The sequence below is a fragment of the Hypomesus transpacificus genome, chromosome 21 (genome assembly GCF_021917145.1).
Source record: "Hypomesus transpacificus isolate Combined female chromosome 21, fHypTra1, whole genome shotgun sequence".
Classification (NCBI taxonomy): Eukaryota; Metazoa; Chordata; class Actinopteri; order Osmeriformes; family Osmeridae; genus Hypomesus; species Hypomesus transpacificus.
Genome location: NC_061080.1, coordinates 1990802 through 2015103, shown reverse-complemented (window position 1 = coordinate 2015103; position 24302 = coordinate 1990802). Strand labels below are relative to the sequence as shown.

General features: G+C 51.1%; 2 protein-coding genes across 2 annotated transcripts; both read left to right on the top strand.

The window, feature by feature from the left end:
- On the top strand, positions 1-15720 carry mast1a (microtubule associated serine/threonine kinase 1a). Its single transcript, XM_047043528.1, has 15 exons — positions 1-190; positions 1242-1380; positions 1707-1839; positions 3337-3502; positions 4244-4345; positions 4609-4731; positions 5332-5441; positions 7398-7558; positions 8166-8407; positions 8771-9025; positions 9360-9589; positions 9731-9853; positions 10191-10327; positions 10834-11021; positions 11322-15720. Exons 1-15 carry the CDS (start codon positions 28-30, stop codon positions 13094-13096), a joined length of 4047 nt encoding a protein of 1348 aa, XP_046899484.1. The 5' UTR covers positions 1-27; the 3' UTR covers positions 13097-15720.
- Positions 15721-16002: 282 nt separating this feature from the next.
- Positions 16003-24299, top strand: LOC124483226 (cysteine protease ATG4D-like). The gene is given in 12 exon segments (XM_047043568.1): positions 16003-16320; positions 17439-17626; positions 18089-18172; positions 18506-18679; positions 19053-19126; positions 19128-19399; positions 19788-19852; positions 20051-20196; positions 20403-20481; positions 20569-20645; positions 21153-21272; positions 21849-24299. Coding segments are annotated over 12 exon segments (1467 nt in total). The 5' UTR covers positions 16003-16312; the 3' UTR covers positions 22029-24299.
- The last annotated feature ends 3 nt before the right edge of the window (positions 24300-24302 follow it).

The following is a 24302-nucleotide window of genomic DNA, read 5'->3' as shown; positions in this document are numbered from 1 at the left end:
CATCGCGAGACGCGCCAGCGCTTCGCCATGAAGAAGATCAACAAGCAGAACCTGATCCTGAGGAACCAGATCCAGCAGGCCTTCGTGGAGCGGGACATCCTCACCTTTGCCGAGAACCCCTTCGTGGTCTCCATGTTCTGCTCCTTCGAGACCCGCCGGCACCTCTGCATGGTGCTGGAGTACGTGGAAGGTGAGGAGGCGCACACACACACACACACACACACACTGGTGTCTAGAGTGTTATTTGCGCATCCTTTTGCACGGAAGCACCCGGTGCACGTGGCACTTTTGGCAACACGGAGACTATTGCCCAGTCACGCACACACACACACACACACATACACACACACACTTGTATCGGGATACATTACATTCTGCAAGGTCGCTTTCTCTCCCCTTTGACATTGTCCGCGTCCCTACACCAGATCAAACTATATTGGATAGGTGAAAGCCATATGCGAGGCTATTACTTACACCCAGCCTTCCCGTCTCCAGTTTGGGAAAGGTGAGCAACTGTCCTCCCCACATTGTCAGACTGCTGCTTTGAAGTCAAACAAGTGGCCTGAGAGGTGATGCCGCAATCGCCAATAGTGCTGAGGTTAAAACAAGTTCACTACACACACACACACGACCAGACACACGTACGCACACACACGCCGCCAACCCGGGTCCAATTCATCTTCACTTAAGAGCGTGTGTGTGAAGTGCCAGAGGGCCGTTTTGGTTGCCGCCGCCGCCGCGACTAACAGATTGTTTTTCCTCTCGGCTGTTAGTCGGGGGAGAGCGCTGCAGACACAGAGACACACCGGGGCGTGACGGAGAGCTAGCGTGACTCATCCGTCACGGCGCCAAAGACAGGATCCAGTGCAGAGGGGGGATAGGAGGATAACCAGCCAAGACAAACAAACACTGATACGCGCTCACTGGGAATAGACCGTTCCTGTCAGGGTCGTCATCTCTCAGCTTGAGGAAAAAAAAGTTTGCCTCGGACTAGAGGGCGCTGTGGAGTCCAACATGGCGGTCGGAAATAGCGGAACACGAAGAAGTCTTTCAAACCGGCGTTTAGCAGAGCCTACCTAACTCCCCTACTTAATGTTGTGCCAAGTAGTTAGCCTCATGCTAAAACGAATAGTACGTATTTTCCATTGTATGTTCATGTGAACGCGCTCGCCGGTTAGCACAGTGATTTGCCGATGGTGTAGCTTCAAATGGTGTCTTGTTATGTGGGTTGACCCCTCCAGGTGGGGACTGTGCCACCCTGTTGAAGAACATTGGAGCTCTGCCCGTGGAACTGGCACGGATGTATTTTGCTGAGACAGTACTGGCGCTGGAGTACATCCACAACTATGGCATCGTGCACCGCGATCTCAAGCCCGACAAGTGAGTAGTGCCTCCAAGGGGCTGGGAGTATGAACTGCATGACCACGGCCTTCCCTTTTACACAGTGTTTCTCAGAAGAAAATGCCAAATTGAGGTTGCAGTTCTAAAAGTAGAAGTTACTTTACTTATCTGACCCAAGTTATCTTATCTCGTCTCACTTAAGTTATCTTATCTTATCGAAGGAATTAAAGATGCGCTCGTCCAGTTTTGTGTTCAGAGCATTTCACAAAGGCGTGTTGTAGTTTGGAGCGACGGTCTCAACATTGTGCAATGGACGGTCTTCCAAGGCACGCGTCTAAAGGCCGAATCTGTCTCTGTTCCTCCAGTCTTCTGATCACGTCCATGGGCCACATCAAGCTGACAGACTTCGGCCTGTCCAAGATGGGGCTCATGAGCCTGACCACCAACCTGTACGAGGGCCACATCGAGAAGGACGCCAGGGAGTTCCTGGACAAGCAGGTAGCCACAGGGACGGTGCTGCGGGCATGCCAGGGGCGTAGCCAGAGTTGTATTTTTGGGGGGTCCCGTCTTAAAATGAGTTTTTTTTTTTTTTTTTGTAAGCCATCAGAATTCTGGGGGCCAGACATGTACAAGAGGGGGGCCTAGTCCCCCTCATGGATACTCCCCTGGTGAACGTGACACCAGTAGGGGGCAGGATGGTTTGGGATGAATTCAAACGTGTTTGCTTGCTCTTCAAAGTTTGAAATAGGACATTTGTGATTCTGGGTGCTTCTCTCCAAACAAACAAAACTACCAGGGAATGGTTCAGGACAGACGGCGCCCTGCTTGTTTTTACTTCTGAACGTTGTGTACCGTTTGCAAACAGCAGACAGAAGAGGCAAGTGGCGGTCTGCTCTGTTGATTGGAGGCCAAATCATGCTGCACACAGTGAATACCAAACGCCAGTCATTCAGCGAAACACAAATAATGACCCATCCCCTGAAAAAACGGAATAATAAATATCCCATCCGTGAGTAAATGGGGGAATTATCTTCTCACCAGGTTCATATTTAGGTCGTATTTCTGTAATTATCGTTTTTTGTTTAATTCACCAAATTAAAACCGTTCCCCTAATTAATGACAGCGGCCAATGTGTTCAGAACACCGGGCAGCTGCTTCTCTGTAACGCACCATTTCTGCATATGAAACAGATGACAGGGGAAGCTTTCATCTCTCAGAAGGTGAATTCTGATTAGAGCTGTGCTCAACTCAGCGGCAAGTAATGATGTTGCTCACTGAGTTTCGTTCGTACTGTAACACATTACCAAATTAGGATTGCGAGCTCTGATTACCAGAATCACCATCTGGGTTAGGGAGTGCTGTGCTGGGCTGTCGCGGAGATGTTGGTTTTTACGTGGTGAAGTGGACCCTATGGAAGTACTGGTCAAGTCATGTGGCGTTCAAGAACATGGTGTTCTGTGAAGGTTGATGATTTTTTTTCAAACTGTTAATAAGAACCGCTGTCAAAGGTTAGCTGAGTGCCCTCCGAGTACCATGGTAACACGTCTGGATGTTTTTCCCACGCACAGCCTCTCCGTGGCTCGGATCTCCCGGCTGCACGTGATTGGTCCGTAATCACGGTCCATTTCGGTTGCGACCTCTCATTGGTTCGTCCTCCGTCCCATCCCCCTTGGGCCTAAGTGCCAAACCAACACGCCGTCAAATCATCAGCGTTTAATTCGGGCGGCTCTCTTTTTTTATAACGCGCGCAATCTCACGAAGGGCCTCACGGATGCCCCCCCCTGCGGACCAGCGCCGACAAGCAGCGTCAACACTCAGAGAATACGAGGGAAAAACCCTCAGGGAGAGAGGAAATAGAAAAAAAAACAGGAGTCATTCGTCGACGGATGCATGACGACACTGTCTGAGCCAGGGGTCCGCGGTACGAGTCCACCCGTCGACCCGTCACCGCCGGACCCCGGGTCCTCTGACCTCAGCCGTCCTCGTCCCCTCCAGGTGTGCGGGACCCCGGAGTACATCGCCCCGGAGGTGATCCTGAGGCAGGGCTACGGCAAGCCGGTGGACTGGTGGTCCATGGGCATCATCCTGTACGAGTTCCTGGTGGGCTGTGTGCCCTTCTTCGGGGACACGCCCGAGGAGCTGTTCGGACAGGTCATCACCGGTACGGAGAGCCGGGGGTGGGGTGTGTGGGTGAGGGGGAGGGGTGTGGGCGGATGGGGGGGGGGGGGGAGTATGTGTGTGTGTGTGGGGGTGTGTTGGGGGGTGTATGTGTGTAAGGGGGTATGTGTGTGTGTGGGGGGGTGTATGTGTGTGTGGGGGGGGTGTATGTGTGTGTGGGGGGGTGTATGTGTGTGTGTGTGGGGGGGGGGGGGGGTGTATGTGTGTGTGGGGGGGGTGTATGTGTGTGTGGGGGGGGGGGGGTGTATGTGTGTGGGGGGGGGGTGTATGTGTGTGTGGGGGGGGGGGGTGTATGTGTGTGGGGGGGGGGTGTATGTGTGTGTGTGTGTGGGGGGGGGGTGTATGTGTGCGGGGGGTATGTGTGTGTGTGTGGGGGGGGGTGCATGTGTGTGTCAGGGGGGAGGAATTCCATGAACCTTTTAGATATTCAACAGATGCTTTTCGCCACGGCACTTCAAGGGAGAGTTCAACCCAATAAGCTACAACGGTTATTCTTTCATCCAAACTTGTTTGGGAGCCTCTGGTTGTTTACATTGTTGCACTGCCTACGTCTGTTCAAATAACATGTCAGTCTTGTATTGTAACAACTAACAACTGTATGGGACTGCTTTTGTGGGCCTGGCTGTCTGTTTGTCTATTGTCTTTGTATGACTCACTGTGTGCGTGGGTGTGCGTCTGTGTGTGTCTGTCTTTGTGTGCGTCTGTCTGTGTGTGTGTGTGTCAGATGACATTGTGTGGCCTGATGGGGAAGAGGCCCTGCCCGCAGATGCTCAGGGTCTGATCTCCACTCTCCTGCAGACCAACCCCCTCATGAGGCTGGGGACAGGTACTGCAACACACACACACCATAGATGAATCCTATCCCTCATGACACACACACACACCTTTCCCCTGTCCTTCTTCACTGTCACAAGCATCCGTTCCTGTCCCCGCCATTTGTAATTCCCCTAAACCAGTATCCACATACTACACAGACTTTGGTCAACTCACTCCGGCCCCGGGCCGACCACGTCCAAACAACCCGTTCACGATATATGTTCTCTCGTCATTTCTCCGACTCGATCCGGCGCGGGACCTCCGCACCACCAGGGGGAGCGTTTGAGGTGAAGCAGCACTCGTTCTTTACGGAGCTGGACTGGAACAGTCTGCTGAGGCAGAAGGCCGAGTTCATCCCTCACCTGGAGTCGGAGGAGGACACCAGCTACTTTGACAGTGAGGCCCATCCACTGTTGTCCTCGTTTGGGGAAGTAGATAGTCAAGGGCTTAGGGACGTAGGTTTGGTTTGAAATATGGGTGGGGCTTTTTGTAATGACTAAAGATAGTTTTTTTTTGTTGTTTTTTTTTCAACTTTATTTAGCCAGGTAAGCTAGTTGAGAACAAGTTCTCATTTGCAACTGCGACCTGGCCAAGATACAGCATAGCAATTTGACACATAGTTACACATGGAATAAGCAAAACATAATAATTACAGTAAGCCATAAATGCCATAAAGAGCATTTTTTATATATAAAGTGGGTGGGACAGGTTTGTCGCCCCTGCAAGGGTGTATGTAAACTGGCACAACAAAATGGATGCCTGATCCTGGACTTGTTTGGTAATGGATTGTCAGCGATTTCTTCGAAAATAGGCATTAAAAATGGCCTCTGAATCTTGGTTTTAATTACCACTTGATGACTCCTTGGGAATTGTATTTCCATTAATAAATAATGCGTTTGACCTCTGTGTCGACTGAAATGTTTACCTCACTCTCTGAAACTTGGTTTCATTCTTTCTTCGTTCCTTCTCTCTCTCTCTCCCCTTCTCCCGTGTCAGCTCGCTCGGAGCGCTACCGCCACATCAACACGTACGAGGAGGATGACACGAACGATGACGAGCCGGTGGAGATCCGGCAGTTCTCCTCCTGCTCGCCCCGCTTCAGCAAGGTCAGACTGGCCCCGGCGTACGCCTCGCTCTCTCCTCCTCTGCCCGTTTCTCTTTCTTTCTCTCTCTCTCTCTGTCTCTTTCTTCTCTCTTCTCTCTTTATACAAAGCTCTCCTCTCTCTTTCAAAGCTATCCGTCTCTTTCATTTCTCCCTCCCTCCCTCCCTCTCTCCCTCTCTCCCTCTCTCCCCCTCTCTCTTTCCCCCCCTCCCTCCCCCTCTCTCTCTCCCCCCCCCTCCCTCTCTCTCCCTCTCTCCCCCTCTCTCTCTCTGTCTTGTCTCTTTTCACCTCTGGGTGCCTTCTCCTTTTACATCCTTTCGCCAGACAGTCTGTACACTCTCATCCATCTCCCTCTCTCCTTCTGATCTGCCTTCTCTTCTCACCTCCTGCTCACTGACTATTCCCTCTCTCTCTCTCTCTCTCTCTCTCTCTCTCTCTCTCTCTCTCTCTCTCTCTCTCTCTCTCTCTCTCTCTCTCCTTAATTCTTTTTTTACGCAGTCATCTCTTTTATCCAGGACTGTCTGACCTCTGTCTGTCTTTCTCCGTTCCTTCTCTTTCTTTACATTTGTATGTCTGGTCTTCTCTCCGTTCCGACCTTGGTTCCAGGGTTCATCCCTTCACTCGCTCTCACCTTCCGTTGCCCCTCTCATCACCCGCCATCCATCTTTGATGTTCTCTCTCGCTCTTCTTCCCCTCTTTCTAGTCCTCTCTCCCGTGACCCTCCTTCACACCCTTCATACATGCTTACCCCCACCCGTGTGTGTGTGTGAGTGTGAGTGTGTGTGTGGGTCTCAGAGTGAGTGTGTGGATGTTTGCGTGAGTGTGATAGCGTGTGTGTGAGTGTGTGTGTGTGTCATAGCGTGAGTGTGAGTTTGTGTGTGTGTGTGTGTGGGTCTCAGAGTGAGTGTGTGGATGTTTGTGTGTGTGTGATAGCGTGTGTGTGAGTGTGTGTGTGTGTGTGTGTGTGTGTGTGTGTGTGTGGGACTCAGAGTGAGTGTGTGGATGTTTGTGTGTGCGCGTGTATGATAGCGTGTGTGTGTGTGTGTGATAGCGTGTGTGTGTGTGATAGCGCGTGTGTGTGTGTGTGTGTGATAGCGTGTGTGTGTGTGTGTGTGTGAAAGAGCTGTTGAGTCACCCTGGGTGCTAGCTCCAGCACTACTACACTGTTGGAGACAGTTGAGTGGCCTTGTAAAGAGCAAGCATGTAAATCAAGCACACAAACAAACACCAAGTATACGCATGACACAAATACACACGGCACGTGCGCAAAAACACGTAGCGTATCCACGGGCGGAGAGTCCACTTGGAACACGGAACTTACAGACACATTTCTGCCTTGCAGTTCGGCGTAGTATGAATACGTAGAGCTGTCGTCCTTTCCATTCACTCCTTTGTAATTTACCGCAAAAGTATAGAGAACTGACGCTCGGGTCTAATCGTTTAGTTTCGATGGTAAACGCACAGGGCCTTCATGCAGAGTTAACACGGAGGAATCTTAACGCAGCAATTATTGTCATTATTTAAGTGACGTGGTCGTTGGTGTCTTTGCCGTCGCCGGCGTTACCATGGCACACTGTTAACATGGCACACTGTCGAGTTACCTTTTTAACTGTTCTTGTTCCTAGGCTATGCGCCCCCACACACACACACCCAAACTAGTTCTACCTCTGATTCGTATCTCTGTTGTGTGTGTGTGTTTACCTGCGTGTGCGTGTGTGTGTACGTACGTGCACACGCTTTTGATGTGTATGGCTCATTTCCACACACTTCCTACCTTATCATGTCAACACTGATCCTGCTGTTAGTCTCAGATTATGAAATGATTGTTCATGCTAATATATTTGACTATCATCACACAGAGAGCGCTAAACATTCAGTTACCCCCCCCCCACAGACAAACTTCGCCCCTTTGGTATGAGTGTAAAATCCCCCTCCCTGTCTCTGTGGCTCCCCCTGCAGGTGTACAGCAGTATGGAGCAGCTGTCCCAGCTGGAGCAGAAGGCCCCGTCGGTGACCCGGCGGGAGCACAAGGGCCCCAGGGAGGACAAGGTGTCCAAGAGAGAGAGCCTGGGCAGCCTCACCATGAGGGACAAGAGCTGGAGGACCGGCTCCCCGGAGATGTGAGTGTGGGAGGGAGGGAGGGATACAGGGAGGGATACAGGGCGGGAGGGGGGCAAGGATACAGGGAGGGAGGGGGGAGGGATACAGGGAGGGATGGAGGGAGGGATACAGGGAGGGATACAGGGAGGGAGGGAAGGAAGGTAGGTTTGGGTGTGTGTGTCTCTCTGTTACCCTGCCCTGTCGAGATCAGGCCCAAGAACTCTATGTACCTGTCCTTGCGCTGGTGACAGATAAAACTAACGAGAGACTTCACACTCACTCGAGTCAATGATAGACCCGCTCCATCGCACCTCTTAGAGCTGAGCTCGACGCACGGCTGCCACAAATCCAGCTCTGAAACACAGGAGTCAGGCTGCTTAGCAGCTTCCTGTTGAAGATCCTTCACTAGGTCGCCCCAAAGAGAACCTAAATAAACTGAAGCTTGTTGTTAACGTTAAAGCGTCATCATTCTTCGTTGTCGTCGGCAAGAAATACAAATATATGCGGTCAAATCCACATTCGGAATACTAGACCAAACGGTATCATTTCGTCGTTCGACCGATATTTTTCGAATGAGCTCCGTGATTGAAGGCGGCCATTTTGTCTCCCCCGCACCACCCCCTCTAGGAAGCGCCTGTCCTGCTCCGAGTCGCTCTACTCGGAGGGAGACTCCAGCCCCCCCCTGGGCGCCCGGCGTCGCTTCTCTGCCCTCATGGACACACACCGCTTCGCCTCACCCCCGGAGGGCGACCCGGACCCCCTGACCCGCCAGACGCCCGTCAAGGCGCGGGGGACGTCCCTGGACGGCGCTCCCTCGCCCTGCCTCCCCCAGGAGCACCGCAACACCTTCAGGGAGGGGGGCACGGGAGGTGAGGCCGGGGGGAAGGGGGCGGGGGGGGAGGTGAGGAGAGGAGTGTGTGAGTGTGTGTGTTTGTGAGAGGAAAGTGAAAGACAGCGAGTGAAAGAAAGTCGAGTGGGTGACGGGGTGAGAACTGTCAGGGAGCTGCGGGGGAGGAAGGGAGGTGAAGAGAAAAAAAGGGAGGGGGCGAGAAGGAGAGGGAACACATTTGCTTGCTCGCGGGGCCACGAGGTCGACATGTCAGATTCCAGTCTACTTTCACCTGAATTGACCTCCTGTAACCAGTTGGTGACCGGTCGGTATTGGAGCCGTGCTCATTCTTTAAACGAGTTTGCCTCCTTCAATCACTGTATCCTTAAACCCTCTGTCTCAGACAAACCGCTGAGACCCGTCGACACAGCCGCCCCTACGACCACCCCCGCCACCACCCCCGGACCCGCCTCGGCCAATCGGGACATAGCCACGCCCACATATGACCCCCTGGGGCCGAGGGCGACCAACGACCTGGTGTTGCGTCGGGCAAGACACCAGCAAATGTCCGGAGACGGCGAGAAGCGCAACTCGCGCGCCGGCAACAAGGTCATCAAGTCGGCGTCGGCGACGGCACTGTCGGTCATCATACCTGCAGGTGAGAGGAGGTGGAACACCGTACAGTCAGCGCTGCAGAGCTCCCGAGGCTGTCGTTGTTGTCGTCTGTTAGCTTGCGGCGTGCGGTGCGTGGCATTAGCTCTGCCTCCACGCCTATGCTGCGGTATTGGTTACGCAGACTGCTTTTCCTCAGGGGTTCGTTGAAACAACAACCTTTTGAAAAAAAAATGTTTTTATCTTGACGTCACACCTCCTCTTTCTCGTCGTTTTTTCCACCCGTTTCCATCTCCTCCTCTCCGTCTCTCCTCCTTTCTCTCCTCGCCCACTTTCTCTCTGGCCCCCTTTTCGACCTCCCCCCCCCCCCCTCCCCACAGTCGAGCAGCACGCCAGCTCCCCGCTGGCCAGCCCCATGTCGCCCCGCTCGCTCTCCTCCAACCCCTCGTCGCGGGACTCCTCCCCCAGCCGGGACTTCTGCCCGGCGGTCAGCGTGCTGCGCTCGCCTATCACCATCCAGCGCTCGGGGAAGAAGTACGGCTTCACGCTGCGCGCCATCCGCGTCTACATGGGCGACACGGACGTCTACAGCGTCCACCACATCGTCTGGGTGAGTGCCGGGGGGGGGGCGGGACTTGAGGCCGCGTGGAGCCTACGGGGGCTCGATTCTAGATGTTTCCCCCCCCGGGAGATTTCCCGTCGGTTCCTCAACGCGGCCGTTTGTCCCGTTTGTTTTGGCGTCCAATCGCAGCACGTGGAGGACGAAGGCCCCGCCCAGGAAGCGGGACTGTGCGCCGGTGACCTCATCACCCATGTGAACGGAGAGTCGGTCCACGGGCTGGTCCACACCGAGGTGGTGGAGCTCATTCTCAAGGTGAGGTCTCAGGATATCACCTGGCACCACCGACTTACACAATTTCTGCTTCTTTCTATTCAATTTGTTGGGTTATCTTGCTTCTTAATGCTACTCGGTGCAATTTCCCCTCAGGGGATTAATACAACAACACTTTACTCTTTTTATTGTTGTATTATCTGTTTTTTTCATTCAACAAATGTTCATTCCAAGCTAATCGAGGCACCCCCCCCCCCCACACACACACACTTTGACGCCCCGGTCTGCCATTGACCTCTATAGATATCCGAACGGTGTCGTGTGCGAACAGTGGTCCCTGGTAGAGCTCTCATGCGGTGTCCATACCTCCCTTTCCCAGAGCGGTAACAAGGTGACCGTGACCACCACGCCGTTCGAGAACACATCCATCAAGGTGGGCCCGGCCCGCAAGGCCAGCTACAAGTGCAAGATGGCGCGGCGCAGCAAGAGGACTCCGGGAAAGGAAGGCCAGGAGAGGTATGACATAGCACAAGCTCACAGGTGGGGTATTCTCTAATAGGTCACGTTTTTTCTAACGCGAGGTCTGTCTTACGTGCGTGCCTGTTTTACCGTCAACGGTTGTGTTTTTCGATATGGTGTGTTTTTATGATGGTCATCTTTTCTCTGTGAAACTTTTCTCGCTTTCTTCCACTGATCTATTTCCTCCTATTCCTCCGCCTTTCCTTTTTCCCTCTCCTCCCTCTCCCCCTCTCCTCCCTCTCCTCCCTCTCTCCCCCCTCTCTACTCCCTCTCCCCCCTCTCCCCCCTCTCCCCTCTCCCCTCTCTCCTCCCTCCCTCTCCTCCCTCCCCTCCCTCTCCCCCTCCCTTCTTCCCCTCCCTCTCCTCCCTCTCTCCCTCTCCTCCCTCTCCTCCCTCTCCTTTCTCTCCTCCCTCTCCTCCTTCCCCTCCCTCTCCTCCCTCTCCTTCCTCTCCTCCCTCTCCTCCTTCCCCTCCCTCTCCCCCTCCCTCCTTCCCTCCCGCAGTAAAAAGCGCAACTCCCTCTTCAGGAAGATCACCAAGCAGTCCAACCTGCTCCACACCAGCCGCAGCCTGTCCTCCCTCAACCGCTCTCTCTCCTCCAGTGACAGTCTACCTGGCTCGCCCACACACAGTCTGTCGGCCCGATCCCCGACACAGGGCTACAGGTCAACCCCAGAGACGTCTTATCTGGGTGAGCACTGGGTCTGGGGGGTCTGGGGGGTCTGGGGGGTCTGGGGGAGGATAGGGTTGGAGGGTGACGTTTTCACCAAGAATGAGTGTTAACTGGGATAGGAATATTGAAAGTCAGTGCAGCTGCTTGTAGCCTAGCAGCTTGTAAGTGTAGTTCTACACGAACCAACGCAGCCACGACATACCTCGGAACCGTCCAAACGTCGGATGCCATTCGTGTTCACTTCTCCTCTCCTAATTCTTCTGTCCATGTCTCCTTTTCCTCCTCCCCCTTTCCGCCTGCTTCCCCCCCCCCCAGCAGGTGCCTCCTCCCAGAGCTCCTCCCCCGCCTCCAGCACCCCCAACTCCCCCGCCGCCTCCCAGCACATGCGCCCCAGCTCCCTGCACGGCCTCTCCCCCAAGCTGCACCGCCAGTACCGCTCGGCCCGCTGCAAGTCGGCCGGCAACATCCCCCTCTCCCCGCTGGCCCACACGCCCTCCCCCACCCAGTCCTCGCCGCCCCCCCTGCCGGGCCACACGGTGGGCAGCTCCAACACCACCCAGACCTTCCCCGCCAAGCTCCACTCCTCGCCGCCCGTGGTGCGCCCGCGCCCCAAGAGCGCCGAGCCGCCGCGCTCGCCCCTGCTCAAGCGCGTCCAGTCGGCGGAGAAGCTCGGCTCGCCGCTCACCCAGTCGGGGTCGGGCAGCGGCGGGCTGGGCGGCCCGCTGCGCAAGCACAGCCTGGAGGTCCAGCACTCGGACTACCGCAAGGACGCCTTCCTGCACGGCGAGGTGGGCCTCCAGAGTCTGCTGGAGACGGACGGGGAGAGCCTGCCGCCCAACCCCCCGCCGCTCCCCTCCGGGACGCTCTCGCCCGCCTCGCCCGCCACCACGCCCGAGACGGGCGTGCTCAAGCCGGTGCGGAAGCTGGGGAGGCAGGAGTCGCCGCTGAGCCGGGACACCCTGCTGGCCGGGCGAGAGAGGGATCGAGAGAGGGAGAGGGAGAGAGAGAGGGAGAGAGAGAGGGAGCGAGAGAGGGAGCGAGAGAGCAGGATGGCGTTGGAGAAATCGCCCAATCGCGTTGGGGCCGTGGACTCGCAGTCGTCCCTAGCCAGAAAACCCTCAAGCAGTGAGTTGTCCTTAGGCCTGTTTTCTAGTTCAGGTCCAAAACTACAATCCTCAAGTGTGGAAACCACTAAAACTACAACTCACAGTATCCAAAGTAAGACAGCAGCAGGAAGTCTTGTAGGTCTAAAAGGCCCAGAGAAAAACATTTTTGGCCAGCAACTAGACACCAAGGTAGCTGCTAGTGCTAATGCTAACAATGTTAGCATGAAAGACCACCAGGAGAAGCAAGGGGTTAAACCTGAGCCAAAGCAGGATACAGACAGCAAGGGAGGCCCTCTTAGGCCTAGCCTGCCCAGCGGTGGCATAAGCAAGGGCACTACCTTTACCCCCGAAAGAGGAGGTAACGTGGCTACATCATTAGCTTCTGGGCTAACTAGCGTTAGTAAAACATCTAAAATACCAGGGATAGGAGAGAGCCTGAGAAAGAGTGGAGGGGAGAGTAATGATAGAGCTTCAGACCTGGGGTCCAGGAGCCCCAAACTGCCAGCCAGGGCCCTGGCTCCGGCTGTCCCTCCCCACGGCCAGCCCCTCTCCCTGGGCAAGGTGAGGCAGGGCCTGGGCCCCGTCAACTGCTACCGTGGAACTCTGGACTGGGACGACAAGTGTCGCCTGGAGGTGGTGGAGGAGCACTCCCCCTCGCCCTCCCCTTCCCCCACAGCCGTCACCCCCTCCCTCTGCGGCCCCTCCCTCTGCAAGTCACGCCCCGTCTCTCCCGGCGACAAGACCAGCTTTGTCACCCAGCTCACCGCTGCGGCCAAGAACGTCCTGGGCCCCATCAAGATGGGCTCCCAGGAGGGGCCCAAGGCTAAGGACGTGCCCAAGATGGTTGAGGAGAAGCAGGCAAGTGTGGTAGGAAAGTCTGAGGCTTTGCCTGGAGGTCGGCAGGGGCCCCCAGTAGTGGCCCAAGCTCCAGCCAAGTCTAACACACAGCCTGAGAAAGCACCCACAGGTTGCACCCCCCCCAAATGATGGACCCGTTGTCTAAGTGGAAGGAATACAAACTGAAATGGATAGAACGAAAATGCCTTTTTGGAGTTTGGGAACAATGTTAAGTCAAGCACTTAAAAAAGGACTCTAATCAAAAACCATGGCGGGTGATGAAATCTATTGTAAAGGTGCTCGTATGTTCCTTTTATATTGTACAGTATATATATATATGTACAGTATAAGAAGATGCTCCACATTATGTATTAGATAATTATTTGTGTGTGTGAATGCATGTATTGAAGTGTGTGTGTGTGTGTGTACGTGCGTCAGTGTGAGTTTGTTGTTTGGAAGAAAAAAAAAAGGAGCGAAAAGTGCTTTACCGATCAATACATGCTGAATACTGTGAAAACCAAATCCAGTTCGACACTACCACCGTAACCGATGGCGACCAACCGCTTCTGTCTCGGCCAATCGTAGGACATCCGAGGTCAAACGGAGGCCCAATCAAACCGTGAGATGCACTTAACTTGACGGGCAAACAAAAACAACGACATACAATCACGATAACGAGCCTGATATTCACACGCACTGAATCCCTCATTCTCAGTTGATTTGCATAGCCGCATTCTGCATTCCGTCAGCAAACGCTCTCGGAAATCGAGGGGGCGGGACGGGGGATAACCTTGAGTCTGTTTTCAGCGGTTCTCGAAGACTGCGCTGCACGAAGTGTCGTGTTTCAGAGTGAAGCTGCTCTGACAGAGCCCAGCCCAGGCGCTTATCTCTGCAGCACAGGAGGCCCACCAGGCCTGCCTAGACAGCTACACACACACACACAAAATACACACACAATACCAGGAGTTAGTTGCATCAGCAGAGCTGATTTCCTGCATTAAAATCCAGATCCTGATGGGTTTGTGTGTGTGTGTGCGTGTGTGTGTGTGTGTGTGTGTGTGGACTGGCAGACTACTGGAGCAGACACATTCCACGTTCACATGGGATAATTGCTCAGTTGGAAGACAGGTATCACAAACCCAGCTGAACAGAAACAGACCACATTCAACATCCAATCGCATCTTCACTTCTGTGGAACTGGGAACAATCTTCTTCTACCTGACCATCAAATCATACTGGTTCAGTGAAGACATGACTGTAAATATCTGTAAAATGGAAAGATGTTCTAGATATAGAACTATTTATACTCTTACCTTCTCATCCTAGCGTCAAGTTGCTGGCATGCTTACATGACAATTTAATTTTGAACCAAAAAGTGAATGAAGGTGGAAATGGATGTAGCATATTGACTTTCATGACTGTAGGTTAAAAAGGGCTGAGTGGGCTAAAATCGTTTTTCTTCTTGTTCGATGTCAGGTATGGGAACCACTGTATGACTCGACATTTTTTCTATCCACCCTTTTTTCATATTACATGTCTATGTTTCCCTTTTGGTGTCACAGAAATGCTCTGTCATTTTTAATTGACTGTGTAGTGATATATCTGCTAAGATCACACAGTGCAGTTCCATCCCATTACGACTCACTTCTCTTTGTTAGTTGTTTCCTCAACCCTCACACACACTTATGCAAATGACTGGCAAAAAAAAGAGAAGATTATCGGTCCGTAGATGACAGGTATCACCTGTTTAAATTTGTCACAAGAAATTGTTTACAGTGCAAAATTGGAGTGAAACATTTTATGGCGATATGCAAGTTCTCATATATTTTGGCTATTGTTCAATAGGCAGATTGTACGTGAAACAATACTGCCCTCTTGTGGTATACAATTATAATTGTTTAATGTGATACCATGTAATGTCTGTAGCAAAATGGACTTTATCACTACATTATCTCGGAGAGAGCTACTGTTTGTAGTGTTAGGTCAAAGTCATTGATATTGCAGGATAGATTTAGGAGTAGTGTGTTATTGAATATGCATACTTTATGTTTTGGTACAGGAACTGGAATATTGACCGTGATTATCAAATATGAAGGAATCATTCCATTTTATCGTTGTATTAATAACTGTTCAGAGTTTCTCTCAATTGTTCTTATGTGACTGTTAGTTCTACCTTATAAAATGGAGTAAGAACGTTTTTTTTTTATCATATATAATATAGACAACCTTCAACAATGAGCTTTATTGTGTTATATGATGAAAGAAGCTTAAGTTGTTTGGGTTGTGCTATCTAGGTCATAGTATGACAAAGTACACTTATTAAGGAATGGTCAGGCACACCACTCGTGTACATGTAACGGTAAGTGTTTTTAAGATAAATGGCAAATGTAGAGATACATTTAATATGTTGTTGGTAAATATTGCTACCTGTAATCTTGATCATGATTGAGAGGAGTGGTATGAAATGCACTTTATTTTCAATAATTATTTATTCATTTACAAGTATACTTGTTTGGTCTGTAGTTATTTATGAGCTTTAAATATTCCTTATGACACAAATCAACCAATCCAATTTGTTCAGGAAGAACACAACGATAAATTGTACTAGTCACTCCCATGATTTTTAATAGTTTAATTCAAAGACAGTATAATAACATTCCTCCTTTCTATTTACTCTCGAAATGTATTTATTTGTATTCTGGGGCACTTTTGTTTTAATAGATGTAAGTTAAATGCAGACACCTGAAGTGCAGTATGTGTAATAAAATTCTGAGAAAAACACCCAACGTTTATTGTCATTCTATGAACTGATGATGCCTCAGGGTGACAGTCATTCATGAAAATTCTGAATATAAATATTAACTTAATTCCATAGGTCTATTCTCATTCTTCGCAAGCACGTACTCGTGACCTTAATTTCATTCACTGAGGCAGGGACGTCGGACGTTATATAATCACTGTAAAATGTAAGCCAATGAATGTTGTGGTACGTCCTACTGATGCAATTGTAACCAATCGGTGTGTAGCAGATTAACCAATCATTTGGTTAATGCATTCTGAAGGGAAGGACAACAGGAAGTGAAGGTAGCTAACGTAATGTCTCCGGGTTTGGATCCATGAGAAACCGCTGAGACACACATTGAAATATGTGTCGGCTGCATCAAGACTTTCCTGACTCGTAGCTTCAATGATTTCTGCATTTGAATGAAATTGCCGGGACATAAACTAGCAGCTCTTTGGATTATAGAATCAGACCTGCTACTTTGCTAGCTATCGTTGGCTACAGGAGTGCTAGTCAAAACAACACAGACTTGTACTTAAGAACTAGACTGACTTTAATGTAAGCCGGAGGACATACCCTCTAACATGGCCAGGTATGGTAGCCTAATTGCTTGATATAGCTAGCTGATAATGATTCTTGAATCTGTAGCTCAAGGCGCTTGATGAATACTGTAACTCTGTTAGCTATGTAGACTAGGTGCCTTAAAAACATAGTGCTTATAGAGAGCGGAACAGTTGTGGATCCGATATCATTATTATCTCATTTGTATACTTTCAGTTAAAATATAAAGCACGTTCAGACGAAAGCTACTTTGGAACGCCTCATGAGATGTTAATGAGTTAACGTGAAAAAGCCTTCTGTCAGTCTAGCAATCGACTGTCTACACTGCAGCAGTAGATAACCTTGCTATTTAACTACTTGACATGAAGAGCGTGATGCTTAAAAGAAGTTGACGTTTTGAGCACAACGTGACTCCGAACAGGCACATTATTCTTGTCATTTAAACGAAGAAGGCAAGTACATAGTGTCATTCATGACTACATATTTTACAGTTTCCTTGTCACACTGCTCACATGACTGTTATTTTCGTGGAATAAATGTTTCCTCTTAAACTGTTAATAATAGTGCACCTTTCATACTGCTTCCCAGTGGTTCGAGAGAAAACAGGGAAAGTGTTAAGGTAGACAAGGAAGACAATATTTTGCACTATGAGTAACCTGGCCCGAAGTCCTTCAAGACGTCAGAAGTAGGCATTGTTGTCATGCAAGTAGTTGGGGAGTGATTTACTTTTAGCATAGCTATCTAGCATAGCTGGTTTGGCCTCAGATACACTTCTGGCAAAACTACCTCAAGTGATGTCATATCCTGGTTTCCCCGTAGAATTAAACGGAGAAAAGTTTTTTTTTTTTTTTTTTTTTTTGCTCTGATTAGACCTCAGTTCAGTTATGCTCCTTTTCTCGAAAAAAAAAAAAAGAAGAAGTGGAGCCCTTTCAGTACAGCTGTCGACACAATTGGCCATTTATTCCCCATGAACGGAGTAACACCGGGCTTTTTCAGTCTTACTGTCTCTTATGGTTTCACTCTCGGTGTGATGGGCTTTCATCTCTCTCCCCCCTCCCCCCCCCCCTTCTCCTTCCCTTAGATCTCTATTGCAATGAGGTTCTCCATAGTCCAGCTGTAAGCCTGAGCCATGAACTCTGTGTCACCCAGCGCGGCTCAGTATGTGGGGGGAGTGGGCCAGGAGGAGCCCCTGGACGTGGGGAGGCCCCAGGGCCAGGCCCTGGAGCCCAGGGGCAGCTTCGGACACAGGGCCGAGGCCAGCGCCCGCAACGGACAGCCCGACGAGGTGGACAAGCTCAAAGCCAAGCTGATGTCGGCCTTCAACAACGTCAAGTATGGTGGGTGGATCCAGAGACTTGACCTGGCGTGTGTGCGTGTGTGTCATCGCGTCCGAAATAACCCTGGAAGAAGACGTTAGCTGCAGCATCAGGAAGGACAGTTCCATGGCGAGACCCACGGAGCATGTCAAATGTTTCCAAAATATATAGGGAGTCGGGTGGCTGAACGGTGAGGGAATCGGGCTGGTAATCTGAAGGTTGCCAGATCGATTCCCGGCTGTGCCAAATGACGTTGTGTCCTTGGGCAAGGCACTTCACCCTACTTGCCTCGGGGGGATTGTCCCTGTACTTACTGCAAGTTGCTCTGGATAAGAGCGTCTGCTAAATGCTAAATGACTAAATATATACATGACTGACCTTCGCCGGAGTTTGTCGTTACAAGAACTCCCTAGAGCTAACCGTTTTCTCTCTCTCCATCTCTCTCCATCTCTCTCTCTCTCTCTCTCTGTTTGTCCACTTCAGGCTGGCTGGTAAAGTCTAAAACCACGTTCAACAAGTCCTCCGAAGTGACCGTCCTGGGACACACGTATTTGCTAAACAGTGAAGGTAAAGACTGAGGACTGAGAAGTATGTGTGGGAACTTTCCTTCTTCCTCGATCACACTCATCAGCATGACTGATATGTTGTTCCTGCTCTGGGTGATGTGGGTGACACAGACACGCCGATTCTGGATCACATCAAAATGGAATGTTTGGGCGGCTCGATGAATGGACACATGAAAAGAACAAAAGAATAACCCCCTCCCTCCCCTTTTTAATTTTTTTATTTTTTATTTTTAAACCACTTCTTTCCCGCTCTCCCTGTCTTTTGATGGAATCTCCACTTCTTCTCTTCTTTTTTTTTTTTTTTTTTCTTTGTGTCCCCCGTTCCCTCCTCCAGATGAGGTGGAGCGTTTCCGGCTGGCCTTCGTGTCCCGCCTGTGGCTGACCTACCGCAGGGAGTTCCCCCTGCTGGACGGCTCCAACTGGACCACCGACTGTGGCTGGGGCTGCATGCTGCGCAGCGGGCAGATGCTGCTGGCCCAGGGGCTGCTGGTTCACCTGCTACCCACGGGTGAGAGGCAGGGAGGGGGGCCCCACGCTAGCTAGAGGGGGCTGTCTGTTCGCCGGCTCTTTCCCCTCACTTTCTCTGTCTCTCTCTCTGTCTCTCTCTCTCTCTCTCTCTCTCTCTCTCTCTCTCTCTCTCTCTCTCTCTCTCTCTCTCTCTCTCTCTCTCTCTCTCTCTCTCTCTCTCTCTCTCTCTCTCTCTGTCTGTCTGTCTCTTTCTCTCTCTCTTCTCTCTCTCTGTTTCTCTCTCTGTTTCTCTCTCTGTTTCTCTCTCTGTTTCTCTCTCTCTCTCTCTCTGTCGGTCTCTCTCTCTGTCGGTCTCTCTCTCTCTCTCTTTCTCTCTCGACTGCAATAAACGTACCTGCTCGTGTGCCGCGCAGGCTGGGCGTGGCCCGACAGCCAGCAGCTGACCGACGTGGACTTCGAGGTGCTGAGGCCGCGCTCGCCGTCCCGCGCCGGGGGGGGTCCCCATCCCCTCCTGGGGCTCCCGTCCCGGCACCCCCCAGAAGAGCCCGCCGGGGGACCCTGCGTCCAAGCCCGTCCAGAAGGAGAGGCCCGAGTCCGGGAGGGACCGGCAGGCCGAGCTCCTGCACCGGCTGGTGGTGACCTGGTTTGGGGACCAGCCCCTGGCGCCCTTCGGGGTGCACCGACTGGTGGAGCTGGGGAGGAGCTGTGGGAAGAAGGCCGGGGACTGGTACGGCCCCTCAGTGGTGGCACACATCCTGAGGTAAGAGTGGGAGACAGATGGCTGAGCGGTTAGGGAGTCGGGCTATGATTCGGAAGGTTGCCGGTTCGATTCCCGGCAATTGACGTTGTGTCCTTGGGCAAGGCACTTCACCCTACTGTACTTGCCTCAGGTGGAATGTCCCTGTACTTATTGTAAGTCGCTCTGGATAAGAGCGTCTGCTAAATGACTAATGTAAGAGCTACAACGATGAAGCACAAACACTAGAATGGCACTGTAATGTTATGGTACTATACATCCACGTTGTGAGAGTTCATAAACAATTTATCCAGGACCACTGGTCGTTTTGTGGATGTCTAGGGATGCACAACAGCCCCATAGCGTCTGTTTCCGGTGTGTTTGACGCCGACGTTGTTCTGTGTTCCCCTAGGAAAGCGGTGGCCAGAACTGCAGAGGTGCCCAACCTGACTGTGTACGTTGCACAGGACTGCACAGGTGAGCGTGACGCACCAAACCTGTTCGCTCAGCTCGTGCTGGGCTGGGCTTTCTCAGAATATAGGGGTCATTAAACATACATACACACAAACGTGATGTTTTTCTAGGTACAGCCTCTGAAAAAAGGCCCCTGAGCTATTTATGCTGAAAGGTGATGGTTTGTGTGTGTGTTTGTGTGTGTGTGTGTGTTTTCTCCAGTGTACAAAGAAGATGTAGCGTGTTTGTGTGACCCGGTGTCCCAATCTGACCACGTCACCAGTCCAGGCTGGAAGTCTGTCATCATACTGGTCCCAGTACGGCTGGGCGGGGAGTCTCTAAACCCCTCTTACATCGAGTGTGTGAAGGTTTGTACACACTCACTCTCACACTCACACACACATACACACACATACACTCACACACACACACACAGTCTAGGGCCCTCTCCCGGGGTTATGCTGGGCCCCCAACCCATATCTATGGCTTATTACACAAATGCATGTACAGTAACTGTCACAAGTGGAAAAAATATGCGTAAAACAGCACATATTTCCCCTCTCGCTGCTTCTAGAAACTTCTCAAATTGGACTGCTGCATCGGGATCATTGGAGGCAAACCCAAACATTCCCTCTTTTTCATTGGCTACCAAGGTGAGAACCCTGACTCTTACTTCCTGATTTAAGTGGCTTCCTATTGGCTAACCCCTCCCCCCCCCTCCTCTTCCTGGTTTTCTTCAGATGAGCAGCTGCTTTATCTGGACCCTCACTACTGCCAGTCAGTGGTCGACGTGAGGCAAGACCACTTTTCACTTGAGGTAACACTTGGCTCGGTGTCTAAGTTCCTGCGTTGTAGCTGTGGCCGTCTGTCGTGTACTTTGGAACTTTGTCTCCGTGCTTTGTTATGACTGACCTATTGTGTTTTCACTGCCCTCAGGTCAGGCTGTGATCTTGTGCAATTCCGGTCTTTTTTTATAAAAGTGTCTGTCTTAACCTCTCCTTTTTTTCTCTCTTTCTTTTTCTCTTGCTCTCTCCCTCTCTAACTCTCACTCCTCTCTCTCTCTCTCTCTCTCTCTCTCTCTCTCTCTCTCTCTCTCTCTCTCTTGCTCTTTCTCCCTCTATCCCTCTCTCTCTCTCTCTCTCTCTCTCTCTTGCTCCTTCTCCCTCTCTCCTTCTCTCTCTCTCTCTCTCTCTCTCTCTCTCTCTCTCTCTCCTCTTTCTCTTCCTCTCTCTCGCTCCTTCTCCCTCTCTCCTTCTCTTCCTCTCTCTCCCTCTCTTTCTCTTCCTCTCTCTCCCTCTCCTTCTCTATGGCTCCCTCCCTCCAGTCCTTCCACTGCAGCTCTCCCAGGAAGATGCCCTTCAGCAAGATGGACCCCAGCTGCACCATAGGCTTCTACGCCAGGAACAAGAACGACTTTGACTCTCTGTGTTCTGCTGTCAGTGAGGTGGGTCCCAACCGCCTGCCTGGGGCCCCACCAGCTCTCTGATCCCCAATATATACAGGAGCTTAGCGCTTGTATCTCCAGTATGTACAGTATCATAGCGCTTGTATCTCCTATATACAGTATCATATCGCTTGTATCTCCTATATACAGTATCATATCGCTTGTGTCTCCAGTATATACAGTATCATATCGCTTGTATATCCATGCAGGATCGTATCTCTTGTTTCTCCAATATACAGTTGCTTATCGCTTGTATCTCCCATTTGCAGTATCATATCTTGTATCTCCAATATTTAGTTGCTTATTGCTTGTACCTCCAATATACAGTATCATATCTCTTGTATCTCCAATATACAGTATCATATCTCTTGTATCTCCAATATTGGCAATATATTATCCATCTTGTCTCTGTGTGTAGATGTCTATACAATTCACAAGTCACATAGTAGGTTGAAGCGCGCACCGTGTTTCGTTTCCAGGGAAAAGCATTTTCACCTTCCAGTCAGCCTCTCTCTCTATCTGCCCCTGTCTCTCTCTCTCTCTCTCTCTCTGTCTGACCCTCTCTCTCTCTCTCAGGCCCTGTCGTCCTCCAAGGAGAAGTACCCCATCTTCACCTTCGTGGAGGGCCGGGGGCAGGACTACGGCCTGGAGGAGCACAGCACGTCGCACCCCGACCCCCCCACTCACATCCTGCCCCCGGGGAAGCTGACCCGGAACCACACCCGGGGCAGCGCCGACGAATTTGTCTTCCTGTGAGACGCACCTCAAGTCGTTTTCGGGGAACGGGGGGGTTGGGTGCAGTCCCATGTCCCTACCACCAGAGGGCGGAAGAGGGCGCTCTCTCTCTCTCTCTCCAGGGGGATGGATTCTGAATGGGGGGGTTTCTCTGTGCGCAGCTCACAACGGACACGGCGGCGTCCGCCCAGCGCGCTGTCGTCGCTCACCGCGGCATTCACGTCGGCATTAAACCAGACCGTCCAGGCCCCTCCGCAACACAAGGCTTGACCTCTCATCTCCCCGTTTGTGCCGGAAAAAACCCAGACCTCCTAGATTGTAGAAGCCGGGTATCGTTTGGTACTTCTTTGCATCCGACGCAACTGGAAATGCACTGGGCCAGGACGGGGGGGGGGGGGGGGGGGGATGTGTGTGTCTAGAGTACGCCGTAGACGCTTGATGTAGCTCCTGCTGTGAAGGGTTGCCTCTGGGAAGGCTCTGTGCTGTTTGGATCTGCTGTACTCTGCTGAGTCCTGTGCTTGACATGGGTTTTTTGGCATTTCTTTTGGGAGGGGGGTAAGGGGGATTCATTTATAGATTTTATATGGGTGTGGGTGTGTGCACGGGCATCCGTGTGACGTCATGTGCCTGCGCTTGTGCTGGGTTCATGTGGCGCGTCACGCCACGAGTCCCAAACTTGCGGAGTTTCCCCAACATCCACGCCACCCTGCCATGTTAGGATGGTCGTATGACGGTACGGTAGATGCTCTACACATGCATACTATATACCATGCTAGCAAGGGTGCCGCGACTCAGCAAGTCTCCCTTTCCCAACATCCTACATGGCGTCTTAATGCGCTTGTTTAGAATGACTGCAACCCTGTCTGCATTCCTACGTCCTTTGCACCACAACACGTCATGAGTTGCCAGGTTTACCTTACCCTACCCTTTTAACGTTTATCTTCCAAGCTTAGCCATGGCTCCTGTTTCGACTTGCAACACTACTTTGCAACTTCTGTTAAACACTCCCCTTTTTGTGTAATCATTTACTCCCAAGGAATGGGGAAATTATCTATTTGGAGTGCTGACTTTGAATCCTTTTTAAGAGTAATACCTTTTTGTACTTCCTTGAAGTACTCGTGTGACTTGATTGGTTGCAGCTGTGCAGAGTGAGTTATTGTCGTGTCGAAATAGAGATGAGCTTGAAGGAAGGATTAATTTTGGGTATTTTCAAACCAGGGCATTGTGTGTTTGTATTGTTGACTTAGACCATTTTCCCATGTTTTTTAAAATTAAGGTTATTAAGGCGGTTGTCATCGCCAGTTGCACTACCATTGAGAAAACTACCTTCATAGAGCTAAGAAGCTATTGACAGTCGCATCTGGCTTGTTTCTGTAAGTCTTTAAACTGAGATCTGACCCAGCAGAAAAGCTCTGCTGTGTCAATGTTTCTTCATTTCAACTCTTCTCCCCTTACCTCCAGGCCACATACTGTATGTATGTATATACATATATACGTATATATGTATATATACAAAAGCCTGTAAAACAAAGACCACATCTCCACCAGTCTTCTCTCTGGCCCCCTGCAAGTCCTCCCTCGATACCTGAAGCAGAACTACTGAACCACTGAATGTACCTCCTCCCCCAGACGCTGCAGTGTTCTCGCTGAGGGTGCTGCATGGGTCGCTCACGACAGGAAACCTGGCTCACCCCTTCATCTTATGACGCTGTTCTTTATCCCCTCCTGTTGTCTTCATGAGGAGTGAACAGCTGGAGAACTGGTGGGGGGGATCGAGAACAGGGTCGGTTCCCTCCTAGTTGAGGATTGTCTCCCTTCTGCGCTTGTTTTGAGGAGTCATTGATCTCACACGTGTGACCGGATCGGTCACAGCCGGGTTGGAGAGGACAGGATGTGACCCACCTTTCTTAGATCGACGAATCGTTACTCTTAAGGATGGGTGGAAGCAAGGGATGTGTTTTCAACGGGACCCTATGAACTCCATTTGACAAAACAAAAGTTTGTGAGATAGTTTCCCACTTCTATTTGTAAAATGGCATCATGCTATACACTGGAGTGTCATGTGTGTCTGGGAGGAAAGTTCTGGAAAAGAGCCAAGTGAACAACAATCAACATTCATCACTCCTCCATGCGTGATTACCACAAAAACATATATTTAACTTTAATTTTAAGTGAAGAGTTCTCATCTCCAGTGTGACATGTCTGAAGTTTGTCTTACTGCCCCCACAATATTCATGTACAGAATTTGCATAAACGGCTGTAAGAAAGGTTAATAAAGTTTGATCTGGTTTCCAT

What these genes read in the sequence shown, in the direction of transcription:
- mast1a (XM_047043528.1), top strand. Translation starts at nt 28, where the DNA reads ATGAAGAAGATCAACAAGCAGAACCTGATCCTGAGGAACCAGATCCAG. An exon ending in GGGAGTTCCTGGACAAGCAG is followed by an intron (nt 1,840 to 3,336) that starts GTAGCCACAGGG and finishes CGTCCCCTCCAG; the next exon opens with GTGTGCGGGACCCCGGAGTA. An exon ending in CCCAGAGACGTCTTATCTGG is followed by an intron (nt 11,022 to 11,321) that starts GTGAGCACTGGG and finishes CCCCCCCAGCAG; the next exon opens with GTGCCTCCTCCCAGAGCTCC.